Genomic DNA, 14,021 nt, shown 5'->3' on the forward strand with positions numbered 1-14,021 from the left:
CAAGGGTGAAAGTGAAGCCAGCATCTTGCCCAGGGAGCAGCAATGGCAGCAATGGGCCCTGCCGGGCCTGCATGGAAGAAAGGCTCTCCTTCAGGACTGGGCACTCAGCTTCCAGGCAGGCATTGCACACAGCAAGCACAATAAAAGCCAGCATGGTGCCTGCCTCCCTGCCCAGCTTACCACTTGTCTGTCCATTCCCAACAGCAATGGCTGGCAGACTGGCCAGCTTGGCTCCTCGCTCGCTTGCTTGCTTACTTCAAGGCCGCCTCACCTCCTGGCAACCAGCACCCAATGGCCAGCCCCAGGGGCAGCTTTCACTTGTATTAGGGTGGCAACAAACAGCTGTGCAAGCCTTTGAGAGTCAGAAATGTGAGAGGATATCATAGGGGGGAGGGAAGGAAAGAGGGACAGAGGCCAGTGTTGCCCGCGGCACCCCTGACCACAATCCAAGGCACCTCAGGATGCCAGGGCGCACTGGTTGAGAATCACTGCCTTAAGCAATGGGTGCCTGTCACCCTCATTAGACCTTCCTCACCCACCAAATTGCCCATGTAGAGCAAGCGGACGGCACTAATAAGAATAATAATTATTATTCTTATTATTATTAATCCACTGAACATAAACTTCACTTGTTTTGAGCCCTGTGACCAAGCCGGTGAGCATTGTCTGTCCTTTCTGAAGGCTGGTTTCTTCGCAGTGCAATAGAAATTGGCATGGGGACCATTCACCTTGTCTTTTTAAGTTTCCGGTGGGGGTTAGTATGAGACAAAAGAAGAGGCAACAGTTATTAGAGTTAGACATACCTGATGGACAGGCAGCATTTAGGAAATGGTGGTCTTGAAGGAAGGACAAGCAGGACCATCTAGAAAGGGCTATGATGACATTCTGATGAACACAGGAATTCTTGACAGGGTTATTCTGAAGGGTTTGCCTACCTTCTTTATTTTTCATACATGCTTCACAGCATGCGGCACATTGTCTTTTTGCACTCCTTAAGTGTGTTATTTTTAAATATAAAGCAGCTTAGAAATGATTTGAAAAGCATTGAATGAAGAAATGCCTTGGATTAAAACATCTCCTTTCCATCTCAGTCCTTCACTTCTTGCTTTTGTCTGCCATCTGTTCTTCTCTACACCCCTGTGAATTTCCTTCTCTCTGACCCTCTTTCCCATGCATATTTTCTTTTCCCTGAATCATGGAATTATTGAGTTGGAAGGGTCCCAAGGGTCACCTAGTCCAACCCCCTGCAAAACAGGAATCTCAGCTAGCTACGTAGCTCCTTAATGTGTGGACTGGACCACCAGGGCAAGGATATGAAAATCTGCCTCCAACAGAACTGCACCACCTGTTCATCTAGGTCAACTGATGCTGGGTAAACATGATCAATAGGCAGAAGACACTGGTCAGCAAAATGAATTGTTGTCACTCCACTCACCTTTCCTTTCATAGGACATGCTCTGCGGGGGGGGGGGGGGAGAGACACAAAATCTGTGCTCGGGGAGAGTCTAAACCTTGGTGAGGAAGGATAGGCTAAGAGACAGTGACTAGCCAAAAGCCCCCCCAGTGAACTTCATGGTTATGTGCTAAATATACTTTGCTTCTACAATAATCAAACTTCAACACGATTTTGCAGGGAGATTAATCCATTCCCCACTTCTTTCCAGAACTCACCCACCACCTCAATCAAGTGATCACATCAAGAGATATCTGTGAGTTTGCTCACTTTTATTCAGCCTTATGCTACATAATTACATGGATATTATTGAATCTGGGATAGGCTAAGGAGGGAAAACTGGGATAGGTTGAGAAAGGGGTGTGCATCACTTTTCACCCTGGGATTTCTCCTCAGGCCTCTGGGTGGGCTCCATGATGCCTGCTGTGCGGGTAAACATACAGGAGTATGAAGTGCCGTTGTTCCAGTCAGAGTAGGGGACAACCACCTGGCTGATGGCCAAGAGGGAATCCTTGATGCTGCCCTTCAAGACTCGGGGATTCACACGGTGACCTTCAAGGAGGGCATTCTTCACCCACTGGACAGAAACTTCACTTGCATTGAGCCCAATGACCATGCCGGTGAGGATTGTCTGTGCTAGCTGAAGGCTGCTTTCTTTATGGTTGGCAGGGGAAAGTATGAGAGATAGAGAGAGGCAAGAGCTATTACGTTTAGACATAATTGATGGACAACATTTATGACACCATTTAGTGCTGATTAATTTCTGCTGGATTCTCTGAATAATATTTTTAATCTGTAGATAGAGGGTGTAAATCCTTAATGAAAGCTTTAAGGAGCAAAGGGGATTAACTGAAGTTCTTGTGTGTGTGGACCTGAGTAGGAAGATCTGTGGCACATACATGGGGCTTCCTTGAGCTGGATGAGGACACGGTGGGATAGTGGAGATTCCAGGAATATTTACACAGCTCCTTTCCCCAACATATATAAAGAAAGCGCCCAGCACAAAAAGCACCCCAGCCTTCCCAGAGAAGGTATTGGTGTATAGGCTGGGTTTGAAAAAGAAGGATAGTGGTTTTTTTGCATTGCCAGATCTCACTGCCCACATTGGTATAGTGTGTTTGTTCTAAGTGGTGCTATGTTGATCTGTATTTTCAGTAATCTCTTTCCTGCTCAGGAGGTTGCTGGGAAATTAGGGACACCAGTTGCAGGGTGAAGAGCAGGCCTGCTTCCCGCTTACCTTTCTTCTTGCTGGTCTCTCTTGTTTTCGGTTGAGGCAGGGATGGGAGTTGCACTGTGCAGATAACATTCTCCCCTGCCTCCCAGTCACTTGCGGAAACGATCACAGAGCTGGATGCGGTGAAGGGGTTTATTACCAGCTCTCTCCACGCAAGAGGCTCAAGGCTTAGATTTCCTGCTGTCTGCCGTGACCAGGTCACTTCCAGTTGTTCCTCTTTGCTCTCTGAGTTGACTGCCACACAGCTGATGAGAACTGGGGCTTGGGGGTAGGATGAAAACTATGAGGGAGTCTGGGAATGGAAAAACCCATGTCAGGTCCCAAGTCTCCTCCCACCATTTCCCTCCCAGCCTGCTCACAGAATCTTATCCTGCTCTGCTTGCTTCTCTTTCAGAGTAGCTCTACAGCTAAGTCAGCCCAGGCTCCCCATTTGGCTCACCTGAGAGTTCCTCTCAGTCCCTTTCCCTCCCTCCCTCCAGCACCTTCTACCATTGCTGAATAATCCCACCTCATTATTGTTTTTGGAACTTGCACCCCTTTAACTAATGTGTTTGCCCATTCCCCAGATTCCACGCTGGATCACTATCAACACCAGTGTGCCATAGAGACATTGACAGCTCGTGGCACAAGTAATCAAGCCAAAGTGCCTCCAGCAGAAGAAGAGAAATGGGCTAAGATAAAGGTCCTGAGTTGGACAGAAATTATTATTTTTGAGATATGTGTCCCTGTTATCTCGGGGGAGCAAATTTTATTTACACCTGACTTGATGTCTCCCCCCCCCCCCCCATGTACCTTAATCTGTTTTGACTATTGCAATAAATATATTGCTCACTCGAATTATACAAGGGTTTCAAGATCTGATTTGAATACCAATAGATCTGATTTTCCTATGTAAGAGTTGGAACTTCTGGATTTATCAGAGTCCGTAAGTAGGTCAGAGAGTAGACTCAAAGGCTGGCAACAAAATGGAAATGCAACCCGTATTTTATAGTGCTAGCCCACACCCAATATTCCATCGTGTGTATACCTAGTTCTGCACACATTGTCTCATACATGATTGAACTTGGGAGCCCCAGGAGACGTCTCAAGACTGATGTGAGGGTGATCCGACTGAGACATCTGTCACCCCATTGAACGCCAGGGCTGATCTGGCTGACCTGGCTGGCTAGGCAGGTGTCCTCCTGTTTCATGTGTGTCCCTCTCTAAGCTGCATGCTCGGTGGAAGAAGACGACCATCCCAGATAGAAGGAGTGTACCGTTCTTCGGTCAAGGCTTGATGATAGCTGCGCTCCCTGTATAGATAGAACCTCCCTGATAGAACCTCCCCCTGTAATGCAGGAATCTCAGCTAAATAATTTCAGCTACATAGTTTGTGAGAGCCCTGCCTTCTTTGCCTCTATCAGAAGAATGTCTCTTCTGTCCCCTAAACCTACAAAGATCTCATCACACAGAAACAGGCACTTACAAATCTTAATAAAAGGGTATTTGTTTTGGAACCATGGAATCCGTCCCTTTGGAATGACTATCCCGTTTAATACTGGCAAATAAGCAGAAAAGTTGGAGTAAGAGAATCCAAGGTTTGTTATATCTCTGTTTCTAAGGGTGGTTCCAGATGCCCAGATTTCAGGTACATGCATGAGAAGGCTGCAAAGAGGAAGGAAAGAGAAGCAAACTCACCTGGAGCAGCCTGGGAAGAAGTCAGTGGCAGGCTGGCCCCGCAAATGAGTCCCACAAATGGTAAGAAGATCTTGGCCCACATTTTAGGATTCAGTGTGAATGGCGTGTGGGCCACCAGGCCTGCTTATATAGCATCCTGGGAGAATTTGTTTCCCATCAGTAGCTCCACCCAGACAATCCAAGAAGAGGCTATTCTGTGAGGTTCTCAGAAAGTCCTTCCAGAAGCTTGAGTGTAATTGAGATAATTGAATTGTTATTACAGTGGTGCCCCGCAAGACGAATGCCTCGCAAGACGGAAAACCCGCTAGACGAAAGGGTTTTCCGTTTTGGAGGTGCTTCGCAGGACGAATTTCTCTATGGGCTTGCTTCGCAAGACGAAAATGTCTTGCGATTCCTGGGGGTTTTTTTCCGCTCCCCACCCCCTTTTTCTAAGGCACTAAGCTGCTAATAGCCTTTTAGCAGCTAATCCGCTAATTCCTTAAGCCTTTAATAGCCGCTAAACCGCTAATAGCGCTAATCCGCTAATGGGCTTGCTTCGCAAGACGAAAAAACCGCTAGACGAAGAGACTCACGGAACGGATTCTTTTCGTCTTGCGAGGCACCACTGTATTAAATTTGTATACCACCCTTCATTAGCAGATCACAGGCAGTTCAGAACATTAAAGTACAACATGACATCAGAAAAGCCCTTTCTTCATGTACAACATCCCTATATGTGGAACTGGCACTATTAACAGTGCTACGTAAGGGCACTGTTAATAGTGCCTCCTTTCTTTATTTTCCACACCAGCTTCACAGCAGCAAGACGGCCCCAAACTTTATCCCAACTCGTTGATCATATTATCTGAAACTACATGAGGCTTTCCCAGAATCTTTCCCAGAATTCTGCTTTCTGGTCAGGAAATATTGCTCCTCTCAATGACACATGTTCCCCGAGGAGTAGAGGAGCCCCTGTCTTGTAACATTCATATTCATCAGTAGTGGTAGAAAAACTGCTTTAAAAATGAATCTGTAAGCCTCCTCAATAACTCTAACTCCTCTCTCTTTTATATCCAGGTTACAATCCCTGCAAAGGTTTAAATGTCATGGTTTCTCCCCAGAGAATCATGGAGGCTTGCAGTTTGGCAGGAGTGCTGATTATTATCTCTTAGATTCTCTGACATTTCAAATCTCTACAGAAGACCGGGGGTCGTTGCGCGTGTGGCCCCAAGTAGGAAAATCTGTGGCCTGTTAGGCTTACTTGAGCTGGATGAGGACACAGTCAGATAGCAGAGGTTCTAGAAAAAATTATTGAGGGCAGAAGGTGTTGCGGGCTTTTATGTCTCAGTGGCTGCCCTGGCAGGTGGGCTACTAGTTCCCTTTCAGCAACAAAGCATCCCCTCTCACCCAAGCAGGCCTCTTATCCTGCCAGCTCCTCAGGTGTCAAGGGGAACTCTTAGATGGCTACCTGACCATCTGTGTTCTGGCTGCTTGGGGACAGCGACCAAGCACAAGGATCTGCAACAGCCACCCACTCGGAGGAAGGAGCAAGCGTTCATTTCCCAACATTATATGGAAGACACCCAGCATCCCAGCCTTTCCAGAGAAGGTATTGGCATGTTCAGGTTGCCGCACAGGCTGGGTTTGAAAACCAAGGAGAGCTAAAAACATCCCCCTTGTGGGGATGTTTAGGATACAGTGGTACCTCGGGTTACATACGCTTCAGGTTACAGACTCCGCTAACCCAGAAATATTACCTCAGGTTAAGAACTTTGCTTCAGGATGAGAATAGAAATCGTGCAGCCACGGCGCAGCAGCAGCAGGAGGCCCCATCAGCTAAAGTGGTGCTAATAGTTTCAGGTTAAGTACGGACCTCCAGAACAAATTAAGCACTTAGCCCGAGGTACCACTGTAATAGGCAAGGAAATATTTGTTAAGTAGTATCCTTCCTTCACTTATGATAGTGAGTGATGTAGCAGAGCAAATCCCCTCTATATTCACAGAAGCTAGTTGGTAGATGTTATGTACTTAGTTGATTAGTCTGATTGGTCCTAGAACAATAGGACCCATTATGCAGCAGTCTGATTGGTCCTAGAACAATAGGATCCAGAATGCAGTAGTCTGATTGGTCCACAGGAGCCACCCAACCTAACTCCAGGTGGAAGTGAATCCACAACCTGATTGGCCTACAGGAGAATCCTAGAATTAGCCAATAACATGGGTCAAATAGTGTAAATAATGTATATAAAGCAGACGTTTGGGGGGAACTTCCATTCCTCGCCTAAATGAGCTGAATAAAGAGCATGAAATCCACACTCGACCTTGTGTATATTTCTGTAGATTTGTTTGAATCTCTACAAGATGACTAATCCAATCTGACTTGCCTAGATGGATTATTCCTGGTGTCCCCTTTTCTCCCTCTTAAAATACAATGAAGACTCACAAGTCTGTCTTTAAAAGTATAACAATAAGTTTACTCACAAGTTGGTCACAGTACACATCCTAGAAGGCAGGCTTTAAGCTTCAGGTTGCAAACACAGAATGTGGCTTACATCCTTTGTGAGGATGGGCCCAAGTGCTGCTGGCTGAGAGCCAGCAGACAACAAAATGGTTGTGAGAATGAACTGAGAGTTAACTGAGACAAGATGACTGCGTGACTTGCCCTTTTATAGAATCATGCCCATCTGCTGAGTCACTTACAGGGGGAACAGGAAGTTAAACACCAGCCTGACAGTGTCCACTCTAGGAAGCAATTTGACTGTACTGATGTATTACATCCCACACCATATCCCATTACCTCTGCACAGTTACCTAGGTAGCTCCTTCAATGTGTGGAATGGGCCACCAAGGCAAGGATATAAAAATCTGCCTCCAATAGACGTGCACCACCTGTTCATCTGAGTCACCCTAGGCTGCGTAAACATTGCGTGACCAGGTGGTGACCTTCCCAGGGACAACCAGAAAGGAATAATGACTCATGACAACGTGTTATGGAATGGAAATTTGGCCACAACTTTATTAACCTTTCAAATATAGGAAGACCTTGGCTTAGGCATTGGGCGTGTATCCCTCCCAGCCCCCCAGCCGGGGGAACTAGGGCTCCTCAGCGTAAATGGCACATGGGGGTGCCCCGCAAAACACGTGTGTACGCAGGCAGCCCACCCCATATCCCCTCATGCAGGGTAGTTCACTGACAGTCTTTCAGTGTATGGCCAGTGACACCCTCATGATGTCAAGCCCCCTTCCCAATCTCAATGTCAAGTTAGCGCCCAGGGAAGATGGGGAGCCAAGGAACTCTTCAAAGGGATGTGGGCTTCAGTGATTTCCTCCTCCACTTTACCGTTTGCCTGTGGTGGTCTAGTGAGGACATTGTGACTGAACTCTGTCACATTATGCTTCCTCTATCACTAGCTAATACCAGAGAGGTTTGGAGCACTATGATGTGGAGCACTATGACCACATGACGTCAGTAAATTATTGGTTGGGCTCAGACCCAGAACACCCTTAAAGAAGGATAAGAACATAAGAATAATGTTTTGGATCAGCCAGCAGCCCATCTGTTCCTCCATGCTTTTCTTATAGTGGCTAATTAGGGGCCTATGGGGCAGCTTGCAAACACCACACCTGCCGTTCCCAACACCTAGTACAGCCATACCTTGGATCTCAAACACTAATTTGAGACAAACCTCTTAAATTTCTCAGGGGCAGGATTTTTTTTTTAAGTCATCGGCAAGGGTTTTTCAAATTTAATCATGTTACCCTCCCCAACAAAAAAAAACAACCACCCTTATTTCAACGCCAGTAACCCTTGTTGCACACTCATTTCCAACGTAGCCCAGCCAGCATAACCAATGGCCCATCAATGAAAATTGAATATATAGTTCAATAGCACCTGAAAGGCCACCCCTAACGCTCCTGGTCTCAGAGCTGCCCCCTTCCTGCCCTAAAGAGAGGCGCCTCCTCACACAGCCCCACAGGGGCCTGGGAAGAAGATGTCCCCAGACTTGGAGGCCCAACGGAGACTGGCCAAGGGTGAAAGTGAAGCCAGCATCTTACCCAGGGAGCAGCAATGGCAGCAATGGGCCCTGCCGGGCCTGCATGGAAGAAAGGCTCCCCTTCAGGACTGGGCACTCAGCTTCCAGGCAGGCATTGCATACAGCAAGCACAATAAAAGCCAGCATGGTGCCTGCCTCCCTGCCCAGCTTTCCACTTGTCTGTCCATTCCCAACAGCAATGGCTGGCAGACTGGCCGGCTTGGCTCCTCGCCCGCTTGCTTGCTTACTTCAAGGCCGCCTCACCTCCTGGCTACCAGCACCCAATGGCCAGCCCCAGGGGCAGCTTTCACTTGTATTAGGGTTGCAACAAACAGCTGTGCCCGACTTTGAGAGTCAGAAATGTGAGAGGACATCATTGGGGGGAGGGAAGGAAAGAGGGACAGAGGCCAGTGTTGCCCGCGGCACCCCTGACCACAATTCCAGGGACCTCCGGGTGCCAGGGCACACTGGTTGAGAATCACCGCCTTAAGCAATGGGTGCCTGTCACCCTCATTAGACCTTCCCCACCCACCAAATTGCCCATGTAGAGCAAGCGGAGGGCACTAATAAGAATAAGAATAATTATTATTATTATTATTAATCCACTGAACATAAACTTCACTTGTTTTGAGCCCTGTGACCAAGCCGGTGAGCATTGTCTGTCCTTTCTGAAGGCTGGTTTCTTCGCAGTGCAATAGAAATTGGCATGGGGACCATTCACCTTGTCTTTTTAAGTTTCCGGTGGGGGTTAGTATGAGACAAAAGAAGAGGCAACAGTTATTAGAGTTAGACATACCTGATGGACAGGCAGCATTTAGGAAATGGTGGTCTTGAAGGAAGGACAAGCAGGAGCATCTAGAAAGGGCTATGATGACATTCTGATGAACACAGGAATTCTTGACAGGGTTATTCTGAAGGGTTTGCCTACCTTCTTTATTTTTCATACATGCTTCACGGCATGCGGCACATTGTCTTTTTGTACTCCTTAAGTGTGTTATTTTTAAATATAAAGCAGCTTAGAAATGATTTGAAAATCATTGAATGAAGAAATGCCTTGGATTAAAACCTCTCCTTTCCATCTCAGTCCTTGCTTTTATCTGCCATCCGTTCGTCTCTACAGCCCTATGATTTTCCATCTCTATGATCCTCTTTCCAATGCATATTTTCTTTTCCTTGAATCATGGAATTAATGAGTTGGAAGGGTCCCAAGGGTCACCTAGTCCAACCCCCTGCAAAGCAGTCATCTCAGCTAGCTACGTAGCTCCTTAATGTGTGGACTGGACCACCAGGGCCAGGATATGAAAATCTGCCTCCGACAGAACTGCACCACCTGTTCATCTAGGTCAACTGATGCTGGGTAAACATGATCAATAGGCAGAAGACACTGGTCAGCAAAATGAATTGTTGTCACTCCACTCCACCTTTCCTTTTATAGGACATGCTCTGCGGGGGGGGGGGAGAGAGACACAAAATCTGTGCTCGGGCAGAGTCTAAACCCTGGTGAGGAAGGATAGGCTAAGAGACAGTGACTAGCCAAAAGCCCCCCCAGTGAACTTCATGGTTATGTGCTAAACACACGTTGCTTCTACAATAATCAAACTTCAACACGATTTTGCAGGGAGATTAATCCATTCCCCACTTCTTTCCAGAACCCACCCACCATCTCAATCAAGTGATCACATCAAGAGATATCTGTGAGTTTGCTCACTTTTATTCAGCCTTATGCTACATAATTACATGGATATTATTGGATCTGGGATAGGCTGGGGAGGGAAAACTGGGATAGGTTGAGAAAGGGGTGTGCATCACTTTTCACCCTGGGATTTCTCCTCAGGCCTCTGGGTGGGCTCCATGATGCCTGCTGTGTGGGTAAACGTACAGGAGTATGAAGTGCCGTTGTTCCAGTCAGAGTAGGGGGCAACCACCTGGCTGAAGGCCAAGAGGGAATCCTTGATGCTGCCCTTCAAGACTCGGGAATTCACATGGTGACCTTCAAGGAGGGCATTCTTCACCCACTGGACAGAAACTTCACTTGTATTGAGCCCTATGACCATGCCGGTGAGGATTGTCTGTGCTCGCTGAAGGCTGCTTTCTTTATGGTTGGCAGGGGAAAGTATGAGAGATAGAGAGAGGCAAGAGCTATTACGTTTAGACATAATTGATGGACAACATTTATGACACCATTTAGTGCTGATTAATTTCTGCTGGATTCTCTGAAAAATATTTTTAATCTGTAGATAGAGGGTGTAGATCCTTAATGAAAGCTTTAAGGAGCAACGGGGATTTAACTGAAGTTCTTGTGTGTGTGTGGACCTGAGTAGGAAGATCTGTGGCACATACATGGGGCTTCCTTGAGCTGGATGAGGACACGGTGGGATAGTGGAGATTCCAGGAATATTTACACTGCTCCTTCCCCCAACATATATAAAGAAAGCGCCCAGCACAAAAAGCACCCCAGCCTTCCCAGAGAAGGTATTGGTGCATAGGCTGGGTTTGAAAAAGAAGGATAGTGGTTTTTTTGCATTGCCAGATCTCACTGCCCACATTGGTATAGTGTGTTTGTTCTAAGTGGTGCTATGTTAATATGTATTTTCAGTAATCTCTTTCCTGCTCAGGAGGTTGCTGGGAAATTAGGGACACCAGTTGCAGGGTGAAGAGCAGGCCTGCTTCCCGCTTACCTTTCTTCTTGCTGGTCTCTCTTGTTTTCGGTTGAGGCAGGGATGGGAGTTGCACTGTGCAGATAACATTCTCCCCTGCCTCCCAGTCACTTGCGGAAACGATCACAGAGCTGGATGCGGTGAAGGGGTTTATAACCAGCTCCCTCCACGCAAGAGGCTCAAGGCTTAGATTTCCTGCTGTCTGCCGTGACCAGGTCACTTCCAGTTGTTCCTCTTTGCTCTCTGAGTTGACTGCCACACAGCTGATGAGAACTGGGGCTTGGGGGTAGGATGAAAACTGTGAGGGAGGTTGCTGGGAATGGAAAAACCCATGTCAAGTCCCAAGTCTCCTCCCACCATTTCCCTCCCAGCCTGCTCACAGAATCTTATCCTGCTCTGCTTGCTTCTCTTTCAGAGTAGCTCTACAGCTAAGTGAGTCCAGGCTCCCCATTTGGCTCACCTGAGAGTTCCTCTCAGTCCCTTTCCCTCCCTCCCTCCAGCACCTTCTACCATTGCTAAATAATCCCACTTCTCTATTGTTTTTGGAACTTGCACCCCTTTAACTAATGTGTTTGCCCATTCGCCAGATTCCACACTGGATCACTATCAACACCAGTATGCCATAGAGACATTTACAGCTCGTGGCACAAGTAATCAAGCCAAAGTGCCTCCAGCAGAAGAAGAGAAATGGGCTAAGATAAAGGTCCTGAGTTGGACAGAAATTATTATTTTTGAGATATGTGTCCCTGTTATCTCGGGGGAGCAAATTTTATTTACACCTGACTTGATGTCTCCCCCCCCCCCATGTACCTTATTCTGTTTTGACTATTGCAATAAATATATTGCTCACTCGAATTATACAAGGGTTTCAAGATCTGATTTGAATACCAATAGATCTGATTTTCCTATGTAAGAGTTGGAACTTCTGGATTTATCAGAGTCTGTAAGTAGGTCAGAGAGTAGACTCAAAGGTTGGCAACAAAATGGAAATGCAACCCGTATTTTATAGTGCTAGCCCACACTCAATATTCCATCGTGTGTATACCTAGTTCTGCACACATTGTCTCATACATGATTGAACTTGGGAGCCCCAGGAGACGTCACAAGACGGATGTGAGGGTGATCCGACTGAGACATCTGTCACCCCATTGATCGCCAGGGCTGATCTGGCGGACCTGGCTGGCTAGGCAGATGTCCCCCTGTTTCATGTGCGTCCCTCTCTAAGCTGCATGCTCGGTGGAAGAAGACGACCATCCCAGATAGAAGGAGTGTACCGTTCATCGGTCAAGGCTTGATGATAGCTGCGCTCCCTGTATAGATAGAACCTCCCTGATAGAACCTCCCCCAGTAATGCAGGAATCTCAGCTAAATAATTTCAGCTACATAGTTTGTGAGAGCCCTGCCTTCTTTGCCCCTATCAGAAGAGTGTCTCTTCTGTCCCCTAAACCTACAAAGATCTCAGCACACAGAAACAGGCACTTACAAATCTTAATAAAAGGGTTTTTGTTTTGGAACCATGGGATCTGTCCCTTTGGAATGACTATCCCGTTTAATACTGGCAAATAAGCAGAAAAGTTGGAGTAAGAGAATCCAAGGGTTGTTATATCTCTGTTTCTAAGGGTGGTTCCAGATGCCCAGATTTCAGGTACATGCATGAGAAGGCTGCAAAGAGGAAGGAAAGAGAAGCAAACTCACCTGGAGCAGCCTGGGAAGAAGTCAGTGGCAGGCTGGCCCCGCAAATGAGTCCCACAAATGGTAAGAAGATCTTGGCCCACATTTTAGGATTCAGTGTGAATGGCGTGTGGGCCACCAGGCCTGCTTATATAGCATCCTGGGAGACTTTGTTTCCCATCAGTAGCTCCACCCAGACAATCCAAGAAGAGGCTATTCTGTGAGGTTCTCAGAAAGTCCTTCCAGACGCTTGAGTGTAATTGAGATAATTTAATTGTTATTACAGTGGTGCCCCGCAAGACGAATGCCTCGCAAGACGGAAAACCCGCTAGACGAAAGGGTTTTCCGTTTTCGCAGGACGAATTTCTCTATGGGCTTGCTTCGCAAGACGAAAATGTCTTGCGATTCCTGGGGGTTTTTTTCTGCTCCCCACCCCTTTTTTCTAAGGCACTAAGCTGCTAATAGCCTTTTAGCAGCTAATCCGCTAATCCCTTAAACCTTTAATAGCCGCTAAACTGCTAATAGCGCTAATCCGCTAAAGGGCTTGCTTCGCAAGACGAAAAAACCGCTAGACGAAGAGACTCACGGAACGGATTCTTTTCGTCTTGCGAGGCACCACTGTATTAAATTTGTATACCACCCTTCATTAGCAGATCACAGGCAGTTCAGAACATTAAAGTACAACATGGCATCACAAAAGCCCTTTATTCAAGTACAACATCCCTATATGTGGAACTGGCACTATTACCAGTGCTATGTAAGGTACGTTCTGGGCTATATCAGCACCATGCTTTAAGCAACTGATGTATTCATCATGGCTGGGTTATTCTGAAGGATGTGCCTCCCTTCTTTATTTTTCACACCAGCTTCACAGCAGCAAGACGTCCCCAAACTTTATCCCAACTCGTTGATCATAACATCTGAAACTACATGAGGCTTTCCCAGAATCTACCTGCATTCTGCTTTCTGGTCAGGAAATATTGCTCCTCTCAATGACACATGTTCCCCAAGGAGTAGAGGAGCCCCTGTCTTGTAACATTCATATTCATCAGTAGTGGTAGAAAAACTGCTTTAAAAATGAATCTGTAAACCTCCTCAGTAACTCTAACGCCTCTCTCTTTTATATCCAGGTTACAATCCTTGGAAAGGTTTAAATGTCATGGTTCCTCCCCAGAGAATCATGGAGGCTTGCAGTTTGGCAGGAGTGCTGATTATTATCTGTTAGATTCCCTGTCATTTCAAATCTCTACAGAAGACCGGGGGTCATTGTGCGTGTGGCCCCAAGTAGGAAAATCTGTGGCCCGTTAGGCTTACTT

The 14,021-nt window shown here is 46.8% G+C and overlaps 2 protein-coding genes and 2 long non-coding RNA genes across 15 annotated transcripts in view; 1 reads left to right on the plus strand and 3 right to left on the minus strand.

Annotated features, from left to right (window-relative positions):
• LOC310663080 (uncharacterized protein) overlaps positions 1–14,021 on the plus strand; it is a 192,067-nt gene that overhangs the window by 114,647 nt on the left and 63,399 nt on the right. The window lies entirely within an intron of this gene.
• LOC310663170 (uncharacterized protein) overlaps positions 1–14,021 on the minus strand; it is a 110,491-nt gene that overhangs the window by 84,990 nt on the left and 11,480 nt on the right. For 2 of the 4 annotated variants that reach the window (XR_014504379.1, XM_083410834.1), the window contains exon 1: positions 4,365–4,471. The exons of the other annotated variants lie outside the window; for them this stretch is intronic. Coding sequence is in view for 1 of the 2 variants with exons in the window: in XM_083410834.1 (XP_083266960.1) it covers positions 4,365–4,446 (82 nt within the window). In the remaining variant the exon portion in view is untranslated. Of the gene's footprint in view, positions 1–4,364; positions 4,472–14,021 lie in introns of those variants that run through there. 4 annotated transcript variants of the gene reach the window in all.
• LOC310663279 lies at positions 1,707–3,141 on the minus strand. Its single transcript, XR_014504468.1, has 2 exons — positions 2,691–3,141; positions 1,707–2,107 (listed from the first exon to the last, which is right to left on the minus strand). It is a non-coding gene; the product is annotated as an uncharacterized lncRNA (long non-coding RNA).
• On the minus strand, positions 10,067–11,185 carry LOC310663265. Its single transcript, XR_014504454.1, has 2 exons — positions 11,056–11,185; positions 10,067–10,469 (listed from the first exon to the last, which is right to left on the minus strand). It is a non-coding gene; the product is annotated as an uncharacterized lncRNA (long non-coding RNA).

Source organism: Podarcis tiliguerta, assembly GCF_965153285.1.
Source record: "Podarcis tiliguerta genome assembly, chromosome: 13".
NCBI lineage: Eukaryota > Metazoa > Chordata > Lepidosauria > Squamata > Lacertidae > Podarcis > Podarcis tiliguerta.